Raw genomic sequence first — 19,767 nt, forward strand, 5'->3', positions numbered from 1 at the left:
GGAATTGTTCTTTATGAATAGTAAAGCACCATGCTCCTTTATGATGCTGTGGAAGTATTACTAATCCATTACATTAGCCACCAGCCAGTATTGCTTTTTGAGTCACAGAAGTAGGAATAAGTAGTCAACAATAACTGAGGCAGTGTCAATAAATCTGCTCTGTTAAGTTTAAGTTTAAGCAGTTTAAGTTTCATTTCAGAGATGCAGTACTTAACTATAGTGGGGGTGAGTTTGATGGCAGATGTAAGGGGAAACTAAGTTGTCACATTTTTTCCTTCTCCCCCAGCCAATTGTACTGGAGAATTGCACCTATGTGTCTCTTGTACAAAAAATAAAATGTAATTGTAGATTAAAAAGTATCCAAGCCGTTGAAGTAACGTCTTAGCTTTTCCATATTTTTCAGGAAATGCTATATATTTTCATTTAATTTACTGAATTAAAACTTTTCTCTTTCATAAAATATCCATTTTACAGTATTCAGCAAGTAATATTCTGTAATTCCTTGATAAGAATCTTATCTATTGTTTTCCTGTTGTCTAATTATATTGCAGAGTTTAGGTACATATTGCTTAGTCTGCATATGCAATAGTACATCAAGTCACTGGCCATAAGCGAATAATTTAGGACCTCATCTAGTGCCCATTGAAGTCTGTGGGAAGATTCTCCTTGATTTCAGTGGAACTAGATTGGGTCTTTGGCAAATAAATCATAATTTTACTAAGTATCATGTGCAGATCCAAATTAATGGTTTCCAGTTTTTATAATAGCATCCAAAAGCCCATATCAGATTGGGGCCTTGTTATACTGGGCAGTGTATAAACTAAATAAGAGCTGGTCCTTGCACTGAAGGCCTCACAATCTGACCCCAGACTGCAAGGTTGTCTATTTACGCAAACCACTGAGCTCCACTGAAGGCAATAGAGCTCTGCATGGCCAGGGATCTGCCCACACAAATCAACATTCCGGATTGGGGCTTGAGACTAGAGCTAGAATAAACAAAAGGAGGGAGTGGGAGAAGATGGATATGAGTGACTGAGATAGGAATACAGTAATTAGAGAGGAACAAAATAGAGTTAAATAGACTAGTGAGGTGCACAATTTGCAGCATTCAGTCTTGTTTAAAAAGAGTGTAAATAAACGTATCGGTGATGTCAGTAATCCAAAAACTCCTTGGTACACTTGTAGAACTTCTGTTCACATCAATAGAAACTGCATACATATTGGAGAAGAATAGACTCCTAACATGATCATTTAAAACTAAAATGCTTGGCTTAGTTAAATTTGTAACGCATTCCAAAATATTATAGTTATTCTGTTAAGAATTATAAATACCATCTAATACCTTAAATACCATAGCATATAGGTCTGTGGCTACTCTGCTTGTATTCTATATAAAAATATCCCTTGTTTAATCTTGAAGCAAAAAGTGGTGGTCTGTAGGTTAAGAAACCAAAATAAATATGTGAGCAAATTAAACTTGGGGCGGGGAGGGGGGGAGAGGGAAGAATCACAATCTGGCTGTGTGAGGCTACCCTACATAATGTTCGATAAATAGGACTGTTTTAATAAAACAGAGAATTTCTTTAAGTACTTGGTCTTATAAAACCTTTGCTAGGAGTGCAGTTTTGTCACTAGGGGGCAATCCAGATGCAGCAATTGTGCTATAGGGATACTTAACCATAACCAGCTCACTTAATACTACTTGTTTAACAAAATTAATTATTTAAATGGAATGGTCAGTGTAATGAGATTACATATCTCAAGTGAAAATTTATTTCCTCTATTCATGTGGCTAATTTAAATAACTTGTTTGGCTGGCCAGCCAAACAATTTTTAGTATTATTTTCTAACTGTGAAGTCAAATAGTATCTAGAGGCATAATGCTTCTTTTTACAGAATGGAAAATCTGTTCTATTTAATGATCATTCTTCCCAACAGCACTTTAGTTTTGATGGGTAATTGCTCTGTGGTGCCTTCATGACCCTGGGTGATTCTTCAAGTATGTGTCAGGGTGGATCCCACTCTGGCGCACATGAGGTGCATTCACATCTAGATTGGAATATTTCGTACCGCAGTGTCCACTGCAGTCATATATGTGGCTTGGGCCAGCTATACTCCAATATGAGGGCAGAGCAGCCACTATCCTCTTAGTTTCCTCTTACCACCAATAGCAGCAAGATGGAATGTAGCAAGTGTCTGACCAGGTGTTCCTTTGAGAGCTTCAAAACTTGCATTTTTCACAAATTTAAGAAGAACTTTGTTTTCTACCCTTTTTTAATTGGACATTGTCCCCTGTACAAGTTGGGATACCTGGTATCAACCGCAACACATCATGACAGACTCTAAGCTGTTGGGTTCAAACCCTGCTCATCCCCCTTACTAACAAATGTAGCGGATGCTTGTTCTGCTTGGGAGAAAGCCACATCCCAAACAGGTGTTCTCTGTGCTTGTCTTTCTCTGCAAGGACTTGCTAGTCCAGAAACTCTTGGCTCAAGCTACATCTTTTAGAGCAGATTGTGTGAGTCACTGCTGACCCAGGGGAAATGTTAACCACCAGATGGAGCCAAACATCTAATCAGCCAGCACTCCTTTAAGTAGACACCATACTCCAGGATCTAGAGAGAAAAACATATCGGAGAAGTACTGGCAGCCTCTGAGCCAACACTGGCAGTTCTGGCACTTGTGGCCCTGACACCAGAGCGCAACTTTGAGAGGTGAGGCCAGATGGAGTATAAGCTTGGCTTCAAGTACCATGCAGGACAGTCCTGCAAGGAGGACTCTAAGCATTACTCATCCAGAGACGCATCCTCCCTGGTTTGCAGTCTGAACATGCACCGTGCAGGGAAGAAGACCGGCTTCCAACCCGGGTACTGATATTGGTGACTGTGCCCATCAAGGGCCTGAGATGCATCTGTTACGGATCTGGGCAAGTGCCTCACTTTGGCCCCTCATCAGAGTACTGTGACGGGATCCAACAACTGAATCCTTGGGTGTTTTAAGCCTCTGGAGTCTGAACAGGGACCAAGCACTGTCCCCATCTTGAGGCGTCTAGGCATGCTTTCAGGGTGCAGATTGTTTGTTTGGCACTTTTCCCTCCTGAGAGTTACAACCACTTGCTACAACTTCCCAGCCCCTAGAGCAGGGGTGGGCAAACTTTTTGGCCCAAGGGCCACATCAGGGTGCGAAACTGTATGGAAGGGCAAGTAGAGAAGGCTGTGCCTCCCCAAACAGGCTGGCACCCACCCCGCCCCCTCTCACTTCCCACCCCCGTGACTGCCTCCTTCAGAACCTCCCACTCATCCAACCCTCCTCTCCTCCCCCCTGCTCCTTGTCCTCTGACTGCCCCCTCCCAGGACCCCCCCGCTCCTAATCGCCCCCTGGGACCTCACTCCCTGTTCCTTGCCCGCCCCCAGAGCCTCTGCCCTATCCAACTGCCTCCTGTTCCCTGTCCCCTGACTGCCCCCTGGAACCCCCTGCCCCTTATCCCAACCCCACGGCCACCTTACCATGCCACTCAGAGTGGCGTGTCTGGCAGCCACGCCGCCCGGCCAGAGCTAGACATGCTACTGCCCGGCAGGAGCATGCAGCCCAGAGCACTGCCCGCGTGGCTGGGGGAGAGGGGGAACAGCGGGGGAGGAGCTGGGGACTAGCCTCCCCGGCCAGGAGCTCAGGGGCCGGGCAGGATGGTCCCGCGGGTCGGATTTGGCCCACCTCTGCCCTAGAGTCAGTGCTGACTCCCAGACTCTTCCCATAGCTTAAACACATCCTTCCACAGAACTCCAGCATATGGTGGTACAAGTGCACAGTTTACTACTTCAAGGGGCATATGAATAGTGTAACACATGAAACATGCTAACACTTTGCACAGGATTCTACAACACTATTCTTTCTTTAATAGCATGAGAAATAAAGAGATCTGTACAAAAATAATAAATCCAATACACGTTTCCCTGGACCCTACCTCAGTATTGTCATAGCTTCAGAGTATTTTTTGGGCGGGGTCAGAGTCATCTGGGGCTTTCCAGTGTCCTACAGGGGCAGTGCCTGACATGGGTTCTGAAACATAGAGCCTCTCTCCGACCTACTCTTTTCTTTCCTTGGTCTGTTCCCTTGTGGGTCCCAGTCTTCCCTCCTGAGTCTGTTTATAACCTCCTGCTTTATCACCCCCATCTCTTTGTCCTTCTTGGGGAATTTCCATTATTTGCAGTATCTCCTACCTGCAGATAAGTTGGAGAAAATTGTTTGCCCCAGATACTGATAGGTCCTTAACAATTGGCTATTATCCCAGGCCTGGGAGTTATGCTAAAATATTTTTCAGCAGTGGTGGATACACAAAGACAGAGGTCATATATGACGCAGCAATTTTCATGGTAACAACTGCATAATTTCATCTGATCAACCACAATTCATAAGTTGTAGATCAGTTCATCAAATCATAACGTTGCTGTAGAGGAGCCAGATGCATCGTCTACACCAGAAGCTGCAGCTGGCACTGAGGCTGTATCGCTCTCCAACCCCCCTGTTTGAGGAAGGATACTTCTCACCAATTTTACCACATTGGATAGGGATCCCTTTTCTCCATCTTTTTGGAGAGCATCCCCAGGAAGATTTCTAGCGACCCCCATTTCAGGCCCCACCTCAAGTGAGACTTGAGCAGCACTGGATCACCCATCTGCAACCTGACCCAGTATCCTTACAGCACACCTTCTTGGCCTTTTTGGCCTGATTGCAAACTATCATCATGTAAGTTCTGGAGCAGATCTTGCTTTCCAGCAGCATAGTTAGCCAGCCCATCCACATCAAAGCTTGATGTCAGCCTCCAGGAGCAGGCAACAGAGGGACAGCAGAAACCTCCATCAACATTGTCACTAGATGAAATGGAGGCAGTGCTATTGGTTCCAGTACCAACAGCTGATCACTTCCAGGCATACCAGGATCTCCAGTTCTAAATCCAAGGCCCTTGGCCACCTCCTTCCTTTGGTAATGTTTGCCCCAACGTTGGCCATCCCACTATGTCCATCTTCTCCATCTCCCACAGCTGTCCCTGCCACCGTCTCCTCTCCCTCATGCCACCATTCCTAACCCCACACTTCTCCCCTCCCTCACCATCCATGGCGCTGTCTCTGGAACACCGATTTCATCTCTTTTAATCCAGCCATCCATGGCTTCTTCATGTCTCGTACAAATAATAATAATAATAATAATCACTGAAACAATGGTGGTACAAGTTAAGTCCCACAAGCTATTTGGCATACTGAGTTCTATGAACCCTGGCATGATTGCCCTGCTGATCAACAGGGGATCCTGTCACCTGCCTTTGTCCCTGTGTACTGCATACCTGAGCCAGCGAAGGGACTTCGTCAGGCCCCAGCCACTCTGTTTGGCACCTGTAAACAAATGGAAAAAGTTACCAGCTCCTTCCAGAGGGTTTTAAACACTTATGTACTGGCTTAAATCCAGAGTCTCTGGTGTTGGCAGTACAAGGTGCTCCACGAAGGGTACCCTGAAATAAAAAAAAGATTAAAAAACTGGATATCTTCAGGCGCAAGGCACATTCCTCCACTTTGTTGCAGATCTGCATTGCAACCTATCAGGCCCTGTTTGCAACGTACAACTACTTCATCTAGGAAAGAGTCGCTCCCTTTCAGTTCCTCCCTATTCTCCTGTGGAATTGTGGATAGAAAGATTACAAAGAAGGGTCAGATGGTGGCCAGAACAATGTTACAAACAGCCAAGGATGTATATGATGCTGCCTCATGGGCCATGGTTACAGCCATCAAGATGATAAGATCCTCATTGCTGTTAGCATCAGGCATCTCAAAAGAGGTCAAGCCACCATAGAGGACTTGCCCTTTGAAGGGATGGAGCTCTTTAGAAGCAGAACAGATGAAGTGCTCCATTCACTAAAAGCCTCTCAGTCCATTCTACATTTCTTGGGAATTTACACACCGGGCCCTATAAAAGCCAAATAAAACCCAATTTCAGCAGAGGACACAGTCCTACTCCCAGTGTTTACAGCCCATGTACCTGAGAGGAAAAGGCCCCAGTATTCCAGGAGACCCCATTTTTTTTTTTGTGCTCCTTTGGTCACAAAGGAGGTGACAGGTTTGGTAGGAATGTTGAGAGCCACATGAAAGCCATTTTAGCACTTACCACCACCTTGCCCCCTTCCACCAGACTTGGACTACTATCACAGCTGACAAGCAGCTGGTGGATATCCTCATCCAGGGCTACCCCATTCATTTCCAACCTCTTCTCACAAGCTCATCACAAAAAGAAGTGGCCTCCTCGTTGCTTCCTCTAGATACCACAGAGAAAGTACCTCAGGAATATAGGGGAAGAGGCTCCTACTCCTGGTATTTCCTTATCCCAAAGAAGAAAGTGTCTTTGTCCCATATCTAAGATATGGGTAGGAATGAACAAATACATATGCTACCTCTGATTCAGGATGGTAATTATCTCTTCAGGCTCAAGACTGAGTCATTCCTGTTGACTTACAGGATGCATATTTCCACATCTCTCTCCACCAGAGAGAGGTACCCGAGGAAGTACCTCATATTCATAGTGGGGCCAGAGGAAGTACCTCATATTTACAGTGCAGCCAAATCATATCTGTACAAGGTACTGCCATGTACACTCTCCATGGCTCTCAGTCTTCATAGAATTCTTAGCAATAGTGGTGGCCCACATGAGCAGTAGGGGCATTTTTATGTATCCTTTTCTGGATGGTTGGGTGATCAGAGGCAGATCCCAGCAGGAGACAGTGGCAAGTCTAGAATATGCACTTATGCACACACTCTCGGTTAGCCTAACTAGCCCTGCTGGTGAACTATCAAAATATCTTCTCATATCCCATCACAGACGATAGCACTCATAGGAGCTATGATTGAGTCTTCAGGTCTGAAAGCGTGTATCTCCCTGAAGACAGATTCCTGCTAGTGCAATTACTATTACTTGAAATAAAATCAAACCAGACCATGATGGTACAGACTTCCTTAGGGTGTTAGGCTATACGTCGGCATTTATGTATGTAACATCACTTACCAGACTCCACCTGCTGCTCCTTCAACTCTGGCTCAGGTCAGTCTACTCCCTGGAGAAAGATGAATAACAAGGTCTTAGTACCACCTCATGTCATTGAAGAGCTGAGATGGTAGCTAGAACCCAAAAACATATGAGGAAGTGTACCGTTCTCTGCCCCCTCCTTTATAAGGACAATAATTGTGGATGTATCACACAGGCTAGGGAGTCCATCTGATCCAGTGCAAGGGACCTGGTCCCCCAGAAGACATTGGACTTCACAAAAATGTCCTGGAACTCGAAGCATCAGGGTAGTGTGTATGGCATTCCCAAGTGTCCTTTGAAATTCCCTGGTGTAGATCCTGACAGACAACACATCTGTGATGCACTACATAAAAAAGCAAGGAGGAGCCTGCTCATCATCCCTCTGACTGGAAGTCACCAAGCTGTGAACATGGTGCCACTGATATGGGATTACTCCAAGGGTCGTCTCTTGGAAGTCAACAACAATTTGGTGGACTTTTTGAGCAGAAAATCTGTTACCAGTCACAAAGGGTCACTTGTGAACCATCATAGAGCTGATTAATTCCATTGTTGGGGGGAAGGAGGGAATTCCTGTGAAAGACCAGTTTGGCACTGAAGAGAATATCAGGAATCTGAACCTTTCTTCCAGAGGGGGTAGGAGGAGCCCAGAGGATTGTTATCGGAAAACCTTCCTTCTGTAATGGAGTCAAAACCTCCTATATGCCTTTTCAACAATCTTCCCAGGGCACTATTCATAGTTTAAACCACACAGAGCCACAATCCTCCTCATAGCTCCCCTACTCATTCCCAGCAGTTTTGGCTGACAGACCTGCTCCAGATATTCATTCAGCTCCTAGACTGCCTGGACTTGATTTCACAGCACCATAGTCAGATAATCCATTCAGACCTGAAATAGTAGCATCTGACAGCATGGATTTTTGTCTGGAGTACCATGGATGAGGACTGTTCTTGGCAAGTCCAGGAGATACTGATACAATGTGGAAAGATGTTACCAGAAGGACTTAATTATCAAAATGGGTTTTGCTTTGAGGGCCACGACCATATTGGTGTTGGAAGCATTCTGGTTACTAGGCTTATTCTTTGGGCTGGTGGGCACTGAGTGAATTTTTTAAGCCCTTTATATATTTGAAATAAGATATAAATATCACATTTTAAGTCTTTTTAAGTAACATTCACATTCCTGTGATAGGGTACTTCTTATTCTTTAGCCCTGCCTTATAGTTCAGTTTCTTCTTTTCACACTGGATGCATAAATTCAACAAAACTACAGTAAATATATTTGTACATGTGGCTTATGATGTCTGAGGAAAAAGTGGATGGATCAAGTAATGCTCTCTATGCTGCCTAATAGGACTTCTGATTAACACAAGAATTTGTTAATTTGAGCATGAGCTGTAGCTCAAGAAAGCTTATGCTAAAATAAATTTGTTAGTCTCTAAGGTGCCACAAGTACTCCTTTTCTTTTTATATAAAACTCAGTATTTCTATTAAACTTTTGTCTGTCTTGCAGGTGCATGTGAAGGAACATTGGCCTGCTCCACTTGCCACTTAATCTTTGAAGATCACATATTTGAGAAATTAGATGCAATTACTGATGAGGAGATGGACATGCTGGACCTAGCCTATGGACTGACAGAAACGTAAGGCACAGACTTTTCAAGTATGCCAGCGGGCTGAAAGAAAGGGATGGAGAAAGGGGCAGAAAAGAATTAAATGTTGCTAGAATGACTTAATCAAATGAGAATAAATAGTTGGGATCCATTACATAGAAAGGAATATTAGGTTAGATTTTCTTTGTTAGCTGAAGTTTACTATATAGGTGGCACCTGTGCCAAACTAAAGACTGTTTGCCAGTCCTCAGTAGTATCCTTTCAGTGTACAGATGATCTTGTACAGAGCTGTCATGTAGCTCAGTATAAACAAAGCATCCTACTAATAGTTCTGCTACTGCTCTCTTGTTTATTTTCTTTCTTCTGCTTTTCTGGACCATATTAACCTTGTATGTAGAGGTTCTGAACAACAGCATGTTGCCATTTTGGAACAGGTAATTAGCAGCCATCTATAAAAGCAAAAGCAAAAAACATTTGATTGTTGTTTAGTTTTAAGCAAGTTTCTTTGTCTGTCTGCCGAAAACCTTTTCCTGTTAACCTTTTCTAGTGTTAGTCTGTTATAGCATTCAGGTGAACAAAGACAAGCTCTCTTTTTAATACAGTGCTTCAAAAAGCCCAAGGAAGTTTTTAAAAAAAAGTCTTTGTGCTCAACGTGTGGGGTTAAGTCATTTACCCATACTGAGGAATTGTGTACTACCCATTGACGGAGACAACTACCCCTTAAAGAGCTATTTTGGAGAAGCTGCAAATCAACTCCCTCTCCCACTACCTCCATATATGTAGAGCCCTGCACGCATACAAATTTAAATCCGTATCCGTGGAGCCATAGGGTTCTCCCAGGAACTGCAACAGTGAAAGGAGCAGAACATGGGGCCACGACCAGTGCTCCATGCCAACAGCTGTAGCACCCCAGTCCCGACCACTGGGATGGGCACCAGGCTCACTGGCAGCTGTCCCTGATCGCACTCTTGTGTTCAAGTGGCACTCATGCCCCCAGACAGGAGACGCAGACAACTGCGTGGAAGGGACGGGGCAGGGCTGCAGGCAGGGGCATGCTGGCTCCTGAGAGCAGTGGCCCCACATTCTCCTTTCACCACTGCAGTTCTCAGGAGAGCCCTCCGATTCTGCGGATATAAATTTATATCTGCGCAGGGCTCTACACATATGAATACATTTTCCCAACTGTCAAAGGCTGTTAAATGATCAGCTTTTCCTTGTGAAGACTCAAAGAGAGGAGAACATGGTAGACAAGCACTTCATTAATTGTTTTAAAGGCCTAATTCTATCTGAGGTGGGCCTCACAAAAGGCCTCATTCAGAGCCCATTGATGTCTTTGGGAATCTTTCCATTGATTTTTTTTGTTTTTGTTTTTGTTTTTTGTTTTCTCCTCCTGCTCCCCCCCAGTGGGCTTTGGATGTATCCCAAAAAGTTTTTTGATTCTGCAAAGAGGTGGGTCTAATTCAAGCATCCTTCCTCCCTGCAATCACTGTGACTTCTGAATTAGTCAGAGACATTTCCCCACCCTCTGCCTGGCTTTTGGTCAGCCAAATATTTTTTTTTTAATTGCTGTTTGTTTCTAGGATTTGTCTCCTAACTAAGATATTAAGCTATGAGAGAGTTGGTTTTGCTTCCTTTCCTTCATCCTCCTCCCCATCCCCTTCCCTAAACAGAAAATTAAAAAGAAAGGATGAAGAAAATGTAAGACTGTTAAACATAGTTACTTCACCCTTACCACCTCTGTTTACTTCCTCCACTGAGAAAGAGGTACTTTAGACTCTGGGCCAGAGCTATTTGGGGAACAGACTCCGGAAAGAATGTTCCAAGACCATATGTTTTTGATTTAACCACCTTTTATTTAAGGCTTTAGAGCAATGTTCTTTTAATGACTAAGGAGCAGAATGCCAAACAGATAGCTCAGGCAGTTTAAATAAAAAAAATTATCTGAATGAGAGGAAGCAAGATGGTGAAGTTTCAGAGTTTCTAAAGCAAGCTATACTTCATCAGTTTACCTGTCATAGCTATTGCTTCTCTGGCCAAGGATGCTATGGTCTACTCAAGAGGGTGACTTTTTCTGGGTGACCAGACCAACAATAGGACAGAACTTTTATGTCTTCTGTTGCATTTGCTATACGTTGTCTGGCCTGTTACGGTGATATAATTGTTAGGTAGAGAGAGAAGCCTGCTAACTTTGCTAGGATTATATTATGCATAGGTTTTCCTCACAGGTGAATCTCTAGACTGGGAAAGTTTCCGCAAGGAGAATATATTTGGTTAAAGATAATTGTTTGAACCATTCACAAAGACTCTAAAAGTATTGATAGAGGAACTTAATGAGAAATCTGTTAAATATTTTCATTACAGTGTACGCATCAGATTGGGGCTCTGTTATGCTGTGCACCGTACAGACAAACAGTCCCTGTCCCAAAGAACTTGCAACCAACTTGAGATCAATTTATATCTTAAATTATATCCCTGTTTAAAGCAGACACCTATGATGTTCTCAGAGTTAAAGAAAAGGAGTACTTGTGGCACCTTAATGACAGGTTTCAGAGTAGCAGCCGTGTTAGTCTGTATTCGCAAAAAGAAAAGGAGTACCCGTGGCACCTTAGAGACTAACAAATTTATTAGAGCATAAGCTTTCGTGAGCTACAGCTCACTTCATCGGATGCATTTGGTGGAAAAAGCAGAGGAGAGATTTATATACACACACACAGAGAACATGAAACAAGGGGCTTATCATACACACTGTAAGGAGAGTGATCACTTAAGATAAGCCATCACCAGCAGCAGGGGGGGAAAGGAGGAAAACCTTTCATGGTGACAAGCAAGGTAGGCTAATTCCAGCAGTTAACAAGAATATCAGAGGAACAGTGGGGGGGGGGGGGGAGGGAGAAATACCATGGGGAAATAGTTTTACTTTGTGTAATGACTCATCCATTCCCAGTCTCTATTCAAGCCTAAGTTAATTGTATCCAGTTTGCAAATTAATTCCAATTCAGCAGTCTCTCGTTGGAGTCTGTTTTTGAAGCTTTTTTGTTGAAGTATAGCCACTCTTAGGTCTGTGATCGAGTGACCAGAGAGATTGAAGTGTTCTCCAACTGGTTTTTGAATGTTATAATTCTTGACGTCTGATTTGTGTCCATTCATTCTTTTACGTAGAGACTGTCCAGTTTGGCCAATGTACATGGCAGAGGGGCATTGCTGGCACATGATGGCATATATCACATTGGTAGATGCGCAGGTGAACGAGCCTCTGATAGTGTGGCTGATGTGATTAGGCCCTATGATGGTATCCCCTGAATAGATATATGGACAGAGTTGGCAACGGGCTTTGTTGCAAGGATAGGTTCCTGGGTTAGTGGTTCTTTTGTGTGGTGTGTGGTTGCTGGTGAGTATTTGCTTCAGATTGGGGGGCTGTCTGTAAGCAAGGACTGGTCTGTCTCCCAAGATCTGTGAGAATGATGGGTCGTCCTTCAGGATAGGTTGTAGATCCTTGATGATGCGTTGGAGAGGTTTTAGTTGGGGGCCGAAGGTGATGGCTAGTGGCGTTCTGTTGTTTTCTTTGTTGGGCCTGTCCTGTAGTAGGTGACTTCTGGGTACTCTTCTGGCTCTGTCAATCTGTTTCTTCACTTCAGCAGGTGGGTATTGTAGTTGTAGGAATGCATGATAGAGATCTTGTAGGTGTTTGTCTCTGTCTGAGGGGTTGGAGCAAATGCGGTTATATCGTAGCGCTTGGCTGTAGACAATGGATAGAGTGGTATGATCTGGATGAAAGCTAGAGGCATGTAGGTAGGAATAGCGGTCAGTAGGTTTCCGATATAGGGTGGTGTTTATGTGACCATCGCTTATTAGCACCGTAGTGTCCAGGAAGTGGATCTCTTGTGTGGACTGGTCCAGGCTGAGATTGACTTGAAGTGAGCTGTAGCTCACGAAAGCTTATGCTCTAATAAATTTGTTAGTCTCTAAGGTGCCACAAGTACTCCTTTTCTTTTTGCGAATACAGACTAACACGGCTGCTACTCTGAATACTGCCCTCTAGTGAAGATTGGCAAATAAGTAACATTAGACTGAGAAGGACATTTAGCCTGCTTGTTTTTATTTAATATAAAGAACATTGCTGATTTAACCCACCAGGTGGATTTTTGAGGATGAATCTTCCGAAAGTTGTTAGTCTCTCAAATTCAAAATAAAGTTACTAGTTGGTGTTAATCTTTAACCTTGAATATTATAATATATTCATCTAGTTGGAGTGAAGAACAAGTGTCCTCGTATTGCCACCCTAACTTACGTTTGCTCTAGCTACCTCAGTAAAGCATGGGAAAGGATACCACCTTCTTCTGATCATCATTATGAGCCCATTTCTCTGAAGTGCAGTTCACCTCCAGGGATATACTGATATTCCATTGATATAAGGGTTAAATTTCACCTGTGTTGTCTTTCAAAATTAAATTAATAGAACTCATTAATTTACCTGTTCTGTCTCTTCACGAAACCAGTCCATAAAATCATCCTCAAATGGGAGTCTTTCCTAAACAAAGAAGCTTTTTTCATTTAAAAAAAAAATCTTTTTGTTCCAGCAAACCAAAAGAGAGAGAATAATTTGCAGGATATTTTTATTAAGATAGCAGAATGATTTGTTGTGCTAATGAATGTCTGGCTCCTTTGAATATCTTTGCTGGTTCTGAATTGTTGCTCTAGTAATTGGAGCTGGATTTCTCATGTAATGAGTAAATGAACTGAGTTAGTGAATCTTAGCATCAGAGTTACTGTAATTGGTGGCAGGGACTGTTTTAGTGGAGTTAGTTACTTTTGTTCCAGTGAAACTAGGCTAAAGTCAGAGAGACTGTCTGTAGGTTGGCGCTGCAAAAATCAGTATATTTGAAATAGATGCAACGTGAATAAAGTTAATGTTGGTCCTATGTGGAAGGTCGCACATGTAAAATTGATGTTTTTATTGATGCTGGAGGTAACTTTTTTGACATGTCAGGTGTCTCTTAGTCTCTTAAAAAGTGGTGTCTTAATAAATGCCTTTATTTGTGAATGAACTTGAAAATTATCTTGCTAATGGTATTGCTAAATTATAGGAAGAACATTATGAAATGCTGTTTTTATAGATGTTTGTTTCCCCTCAGTCCTTAAGTGAAACTGATATGACTTCTGTTGCAGTACAGTAACTCCTCACTTAAAGTCGTCCTGGTTAACATTGGTTCGTTGTTACATTGCTGATCAATTAGGGAACATGCTTGTTTTAAAGTTGGGCATATAACGTTGTTTGGCAGCCGCCTGCTTTGTCCACTGCTTGCAGAAAGAGCAGCCCGTTGGAGCGAGTTGGTGGGGGCTTGGAACCAGGATGGACCGGCAGCCCCCCATTAGTTCCCCTAAGTTCCCTGTGCAGCAGCCACCCAGCAGGCTATGAATTGCCGGGCAGTTCATCTGTCCCTTCCACCACTGCCCTGTGCTGCTCCTGCCCTCTGCCTTGGAACTTTACATTACAACTTTACAACTTGCCCCATTTACATTAATTCTTATGGGGAAATTGGATTCGCTTAACATAGTTTCGTTTAAAGTAGCATTTTTCAGGAACAGAACTAAAACGTTAAGTGAGGAGTTACAACATTGCCCACAAGCCCCAATTATAACCCAGAATTCCTTGCTTTATATGCTTTCTTTCTCCGTTATACTGCTGAGTGTAAAGAGAAAATATTTATTAACAGCACAACTGACCCTGGAAATCATTACAAGTAATCACAGATGGATGGGAGAGGTTTGCATCATCAAACTCCTTGGTATGCAGAGGAAAACGACTCTATAGCTCCACCAATCACCACTGAATATATAACTTCATGTCGTCTTTGTCTGAAGTTCTGCTTCTATGCATATATTTTTAAATTATTTTCAATTATTTATAACCGTTGTTACATAAAGAAATGCACCTTTTTGCTCTTGCAATTTTGGCACTAGAACTTGTAGCTATAATTACAAACCAAACTCTTACATTTGGAGTGCCTTGCTAATTATGGGGGGAGGGGGTGTGTGTGTGTGTGTGTGTGTGTGTGTTTTAAAAGGTTTTAGGAATTCTCTTGATGCTCTGTTCCTCCCCCCAGCCCAGGTTTCAAAATTAAAACTACTAGCCAGCTAGGCTTTCAGTAGTGCTTATCAGCAGCTGAAATGGTGTTTTACTTTCACATTTTATTATTAGAGATGAACTACCTGTTTTGTTTTCCAAACTTAGCTTTTTAAATAAAGAGTAAAAGCCAAACTAATTGAGTAAAAGCACAGCTGAAAGCCTCAAACACTGGCTTCAGTATTTAGACTATCAGTAGTTCTTCAGATGATTGTTTTTATGTATTCTTCCCCAGTTGCATATATACTCCATGCACTTCAGGTCGCAATCTTTTGGCTAGCAGTGTCCGTGGGGGTCATGTGTGTGCCCTGAGTACCCTTTCACCCTCCCATTCAAGAGCATAAAGGGCAGGGTAAGGCCAAACTTCCCTCAATACCTTTCTACGGCTCATAGCTGCGAGATGGAACTGTGAGCAATTTTTCTATTTGTTGCCTACTTGGCTACCTCCAGTTATCCCTTAGTTACATTATATTTAGATCATTGTGTAGGTAGTTAACATAGGGTTTTTGTTTTTCTTATATCCAATACTGGTCTTCAGTACTTATGGCTAAGCTCAAATATCCCAGTCTTAAATATTGCCCCTCTTATGAGGGAGCTATGCCCCTAAGTGATAGATATCAGATGTCTCTGTTTTGTCTGGGAAAGGGCATATCCCTGAAAAATATCCAATCTGCAGATTGTTTTCTAACTGAATACAGAGGCAAGAGAAGCTCTCCTAAACAGCTCTTCTCATGGAGTTGTCTAGTAAGACCTTTTTTTGATCTGGATAAACAAGACTCTTGTGGAACAGAGCAGGTTTCCTCTGAATGTGTTTTGGTAAGCTCTTCTTCCATTGATAGCACCCAGGCTCCTGCTCCTGAAAAGACTATCCAGTGTTCCTGCCTTCAGGTCTTTGTTGTCGGCTACTGAGAAGGGTATGAGAAAGCACTGCTCTGGGAAAGCATAGAAAGAGGTCACCTTCTAAGGGAGCTGCTAAGAAAAAGAGGCTCAAATCACCTTATTTTACTGCCTCTAAGAGTACGTCTACACAGCAGTTAAACCCCTGCAGCTGGCCCGGGTCAGGTGACTCCAGCTGTGGCTCTGTAAAATTGCTATATAAATGTTTAGCCTTGGGCTGGAGCCTGAGCTCTGGGCCCCTGTGAGGGAGGAGGGTCCCAGAGCTTGGGCTCCAGCCTAAGCCTGAATATCTACACAGCAGTTTTTAGCCCTGCAGCCCGAGCCCTACAAGCCCAAGTCAGCTGACCTGGGATAAACACAGCTGTGCCGCTAGTCTTTTATTTTACTCCAAGAATACCATGTGTCCCAAAATGCGTCTGGCATCCTCAGACTCCAGTGACTGAGTTGTGGTACTGTCTAAGGAACAGTTTCAGCCTGTCTGTACTGAAATTGTGATACCATAATTGGTGCTCTCGGTACTGGAACCAGTCTTTTCAGTATCCGTATCTTCCACCCTAGTGCCATTAATATCTAGTGTCCTATTTGGGATACCAACCTTCTTGCCTCTGAATTCACGGTATTGAGTGATCTCATGGTACGATGCTTCCTGAGTCAGTACTGTTATGCGAGGACATGCTCCTTCGTACTGGCTACTACCTCGACTCAGGCACCGAGCATTTCCACAGTACAGTTGAGGGAGTTCCTTATGCCTTACCATGGGACTCTGGTAAAATCAGCACCTCCACTTGAGGAGTTCAGTTGTCCACCCTTTGCCAAGAAGTGATTCAGCTATCAAATTGGTGCAGTGGGCATCAAATCACTTCAGTAGCTCTGAACCTTCTGGGATTACAAAACACCCTAGCAGATTACCTGAGTAGGCTATTGTCCATATGCAATCACATGGGAATCAAGGACTCAAGTCATTCACGTTTTCTGCAAATAGGGTCGTGGATTTATTTGCAACAGAAATAAACATTGCCCAAATTTATGTTCAGGGGAGAGGATGTGTATGCATGTTCATGTGAGCCCTGGTTCTCAATTAGATGCTTTCCTCACCAATCCCTCTAATATTGAGAAAGCTTAGGCAAGATAGTTAATGATCCTAATAGCACTAGACGTCCCTAAGCAATCTTGGTATCCAGATCTTCTGAGCTATCTTTATCTGACCATCAGTAACGTTACCTCAGATCCTGCACACAATTTCCCAGAACAATGGACAGATCCTTCATCCCAAACCAACTTCACTGCATCTCTCAGCATGGATGCTGGGTAGTTGATTGTAGTGAAAAGGAGCTGTTTTGCTGGTATCAGCATTTTGATCCAAAGCAGAAAAGGCATCACAAAATTGATACGTGAAGCTAAATAGAAAAGATTGTCCATTTGGGCAGAACAGAATCGCATTTCTCCCTTGGAAACTCGGGTTCCTTTTTATTCTGGATTATTTACTATTATTGTAGAGCTCTGGACTGTTCATTACTTCTGTTTAGAGTACATCTGATAACAGCTTCAGCATGTCATCCCCCCATCCAAAGGCATATGGACCTTTCACTTTTTCTTCCTGCTCACTAATCCTTTCTTTGCTTGCTGCCACGTGACCACAGAAAAGAGGCACTGTGTCACAGTCAGTAGCATTCAGTATGGCATATGGTGATACAGCACTCTAACAAAGAGATTGAGAAGAAGAGAAGACTCTTAGGAAATAGTCATTAGTGAGGGCACTTCTTCTAATGAGGTGGAGAGAGCAGAAACTAGACTGGAGGGATGAGGAGAGTGGATGTTAAAGCATTGGGAAAATATAGTCTTCCTTGGTTAATCTTGAGCAGGCTAAATGAAGTTTTATTTAGGATATATGCAGAGGGAAATGAGGAGGCTGAGACAGGGGAAAAAAAAGAAAGGTGCATTGCGAGAGAGAGAGAGCTTCCGAGTATGACAAAGGATCAAAAGGACAAAAGCAAAGCCTAATAACCTGTGGAAAATATTTACTCCATTCAGTCTACTTGGGTGCCAGATCTATTCACTTCACTATTTCTATTGTTGGTTTTTTTTTTTAAATAAAGTTTCTGAATTGACAACATTGAAGAGTGAGGTCCTAGCTAAAGAATAGGTAGAAGTACAAATTGAGGCTGATTTTTCTCCCTTCACGCCCCCATGCATAGTTCTGTGACTATTCACCAGTTGTGATCTGAGTGAATCATCAGAAAATGTAGCCCTTTTTTATACCAGTTGCTATATAATGTGATTTAGACTTTCCACTAGAAACTGGACTTGAGAACACCAACTTGTCACATAAACGACTTGAGAAAATCTCAAATTACTAGTGATTTAAAACCAGTTACATAAGCTTAGAAGAGGTTCTGTGGTGCAGATTCTCAGATGGTGTAAATTGTCATAGTTCATTGAAGACTTCATTGGAGCTATGACAATTTAAGCTAGCTGAGAATCTGCTCCATAGGTTTTAACTACCCCATGCTGCTGATTTTCAAACTTAGACCCCTCTCCTTAAAGCTATCATGTGCATACACCCAGGCAGAACCCCATTGATTTCAGTGAACATAATGGTTTACTCATGTGGAGCAGCTTGCAGGATCAGAATCTTACATACAAATTAAAAACCTATTTCCCTCCCTCTAAGATAACACAGTCTACCAGTTCACATTAAGGACTACATTAAATGTGTTTTAGCTGTATTATTTTGCATCTTTATGCTACAGTATTTACAGCCTGCCAGCCTTTTACAAATGCACTTTTTTGAGGGGGAGAGAAGGGTAAACGGTACTAAGTCTCATGTGACTAGGTTCTGAAAGATCAGATTTTAAACCCCATGCTTTGTGACTGCAGTGTTATAACACCATCAGCATAAAGTATATGGCTAGAACTAAACATAGTGTTGTTCTTTGTTACAGATCACGTTTGGGCTGCCAGATCTGCTTGAAGAAATCTATGAACAATATGACTGTTCGAGTACCTGAAGCTGTTGCTGACGCTAGACAATCCATAGATATGAGCAAGAATTCCTAAAATAAAACTTATTTGGAGCTTTTCATGAAATTTTTAACTATTTTTATAACTTATTTCTGAATGTTTAAATGTGAACTCACATAATCATGGGAGTTATTTTTTGACTATTAATGTTAATTCTGTTTTCATTTTCTTTATGAAACCACTTATTTTGATTCTTAAAAAGAGGTAATACTTTTTAACAAGTTAAAGCTGAACTGTAAAATGTTGGCCAAATTATACTCAGAGAAGTCATTACTGGATTTATTTATGTAAAGAAGTCTTTTTTTTTTTTTCAGCTGTATTTGAAAACCAGACTTTTTCACTAAAATAGTGCAGGGTTTTTTTTGTTGTTTTTTTTAATAGGTTCAAAACCATTTGGTTTTTAGGGTTTCAGGCCTAGAAACATTAGGGTGCTGGACAGATGACAAATGTAGCACAGACTGTGTTTCTGTTTAATTCCTTGTGTATTTCATGTGGTGGAACAGAAACAAGTGTATCTCAAAGAGAGCTAATGTGCTGGTTGATGGTATGGTGCCTTCACAACAACTGGAAATGTAATTAGGAAAACGGGTGGAGCTGGCCTATCCTAAATCTTGATAAAATATGACAGCTATTGTTGAGATGATATTTCCATCCAGTCCAGTCCTGCTGCTGATAGTGTTTTAATACCTGATAATAGCAATTTCCTTATCTTCCCATTGCCCATTATGGAAATCCTACAGTTACTGTGTGCAAAGGACTAAGTCCTTACTAAATATTGGACCCTTTCTAGATTTTTTTTTTTCCAATATGGTTTGGGTTTTTTTTAAACTCCATGCTTTTACCGTCATTGTTTACCTTTTCAGTTTTCATTGCATACGTTATTAGGTGAGTCAACTACCATGAAATACAATGGTCATACCATTAGCTTATAAAGTCATTTTAAGATTTGGATGAAATCTTTATTTTGTATATAGCCTAATATTAATTTACATTTGAGTACTTAAGTATAGTTAGTCATCAGGTGCAGTATCTAAGCTATCAACACTGACC

At 42.3% G+C, this 19,767-nt stretch overlaps 1 protein-coding gene across 1 annotated transcript in view; it reads left to right on the plus strand.

Moving 5' to 3' along the window:
• FDX1 (ferredoxin 1) overlaps positions 1–19,531 on the plus strand; it is a 43,835-nt gene extending 24,304 nt beyond the window's left edge. Inside the window, exons 3-4 of the mRNA XM_038418508.2 lie at positions 8,576–8,705; positions 18,639–19,531. Coding sequence (XP_038274436.1) covers positions 8,576–8,705; positions 18,639–18,753 — 245 coding nt within the window. The 3' untranslated portion in view covers positions 18,754–19,531. The remainder of the gene's footprint in view (positions 1–8,575; positions 8,706–18,638) is intronic.
• Positions 19,532–19,767: the final 236 nt, after the last annotated feature.

The sequence above is a fragment of the Dermochelys coriacea genome, chromosome 1 (assembly GCF_009764565.3).
Source record: "Dermochelys coriacea isolate rDerCor1 chromosome 1, rDerCor1.pri.v4, whole genome shotgun sequence".
Taxonomy (NCBI): domain Eukaryota; kingdom Metazoa; phylum Chordata; order Testudines; family Dermochelyidae; genus Dermochelys; species Dermochelys coriacea.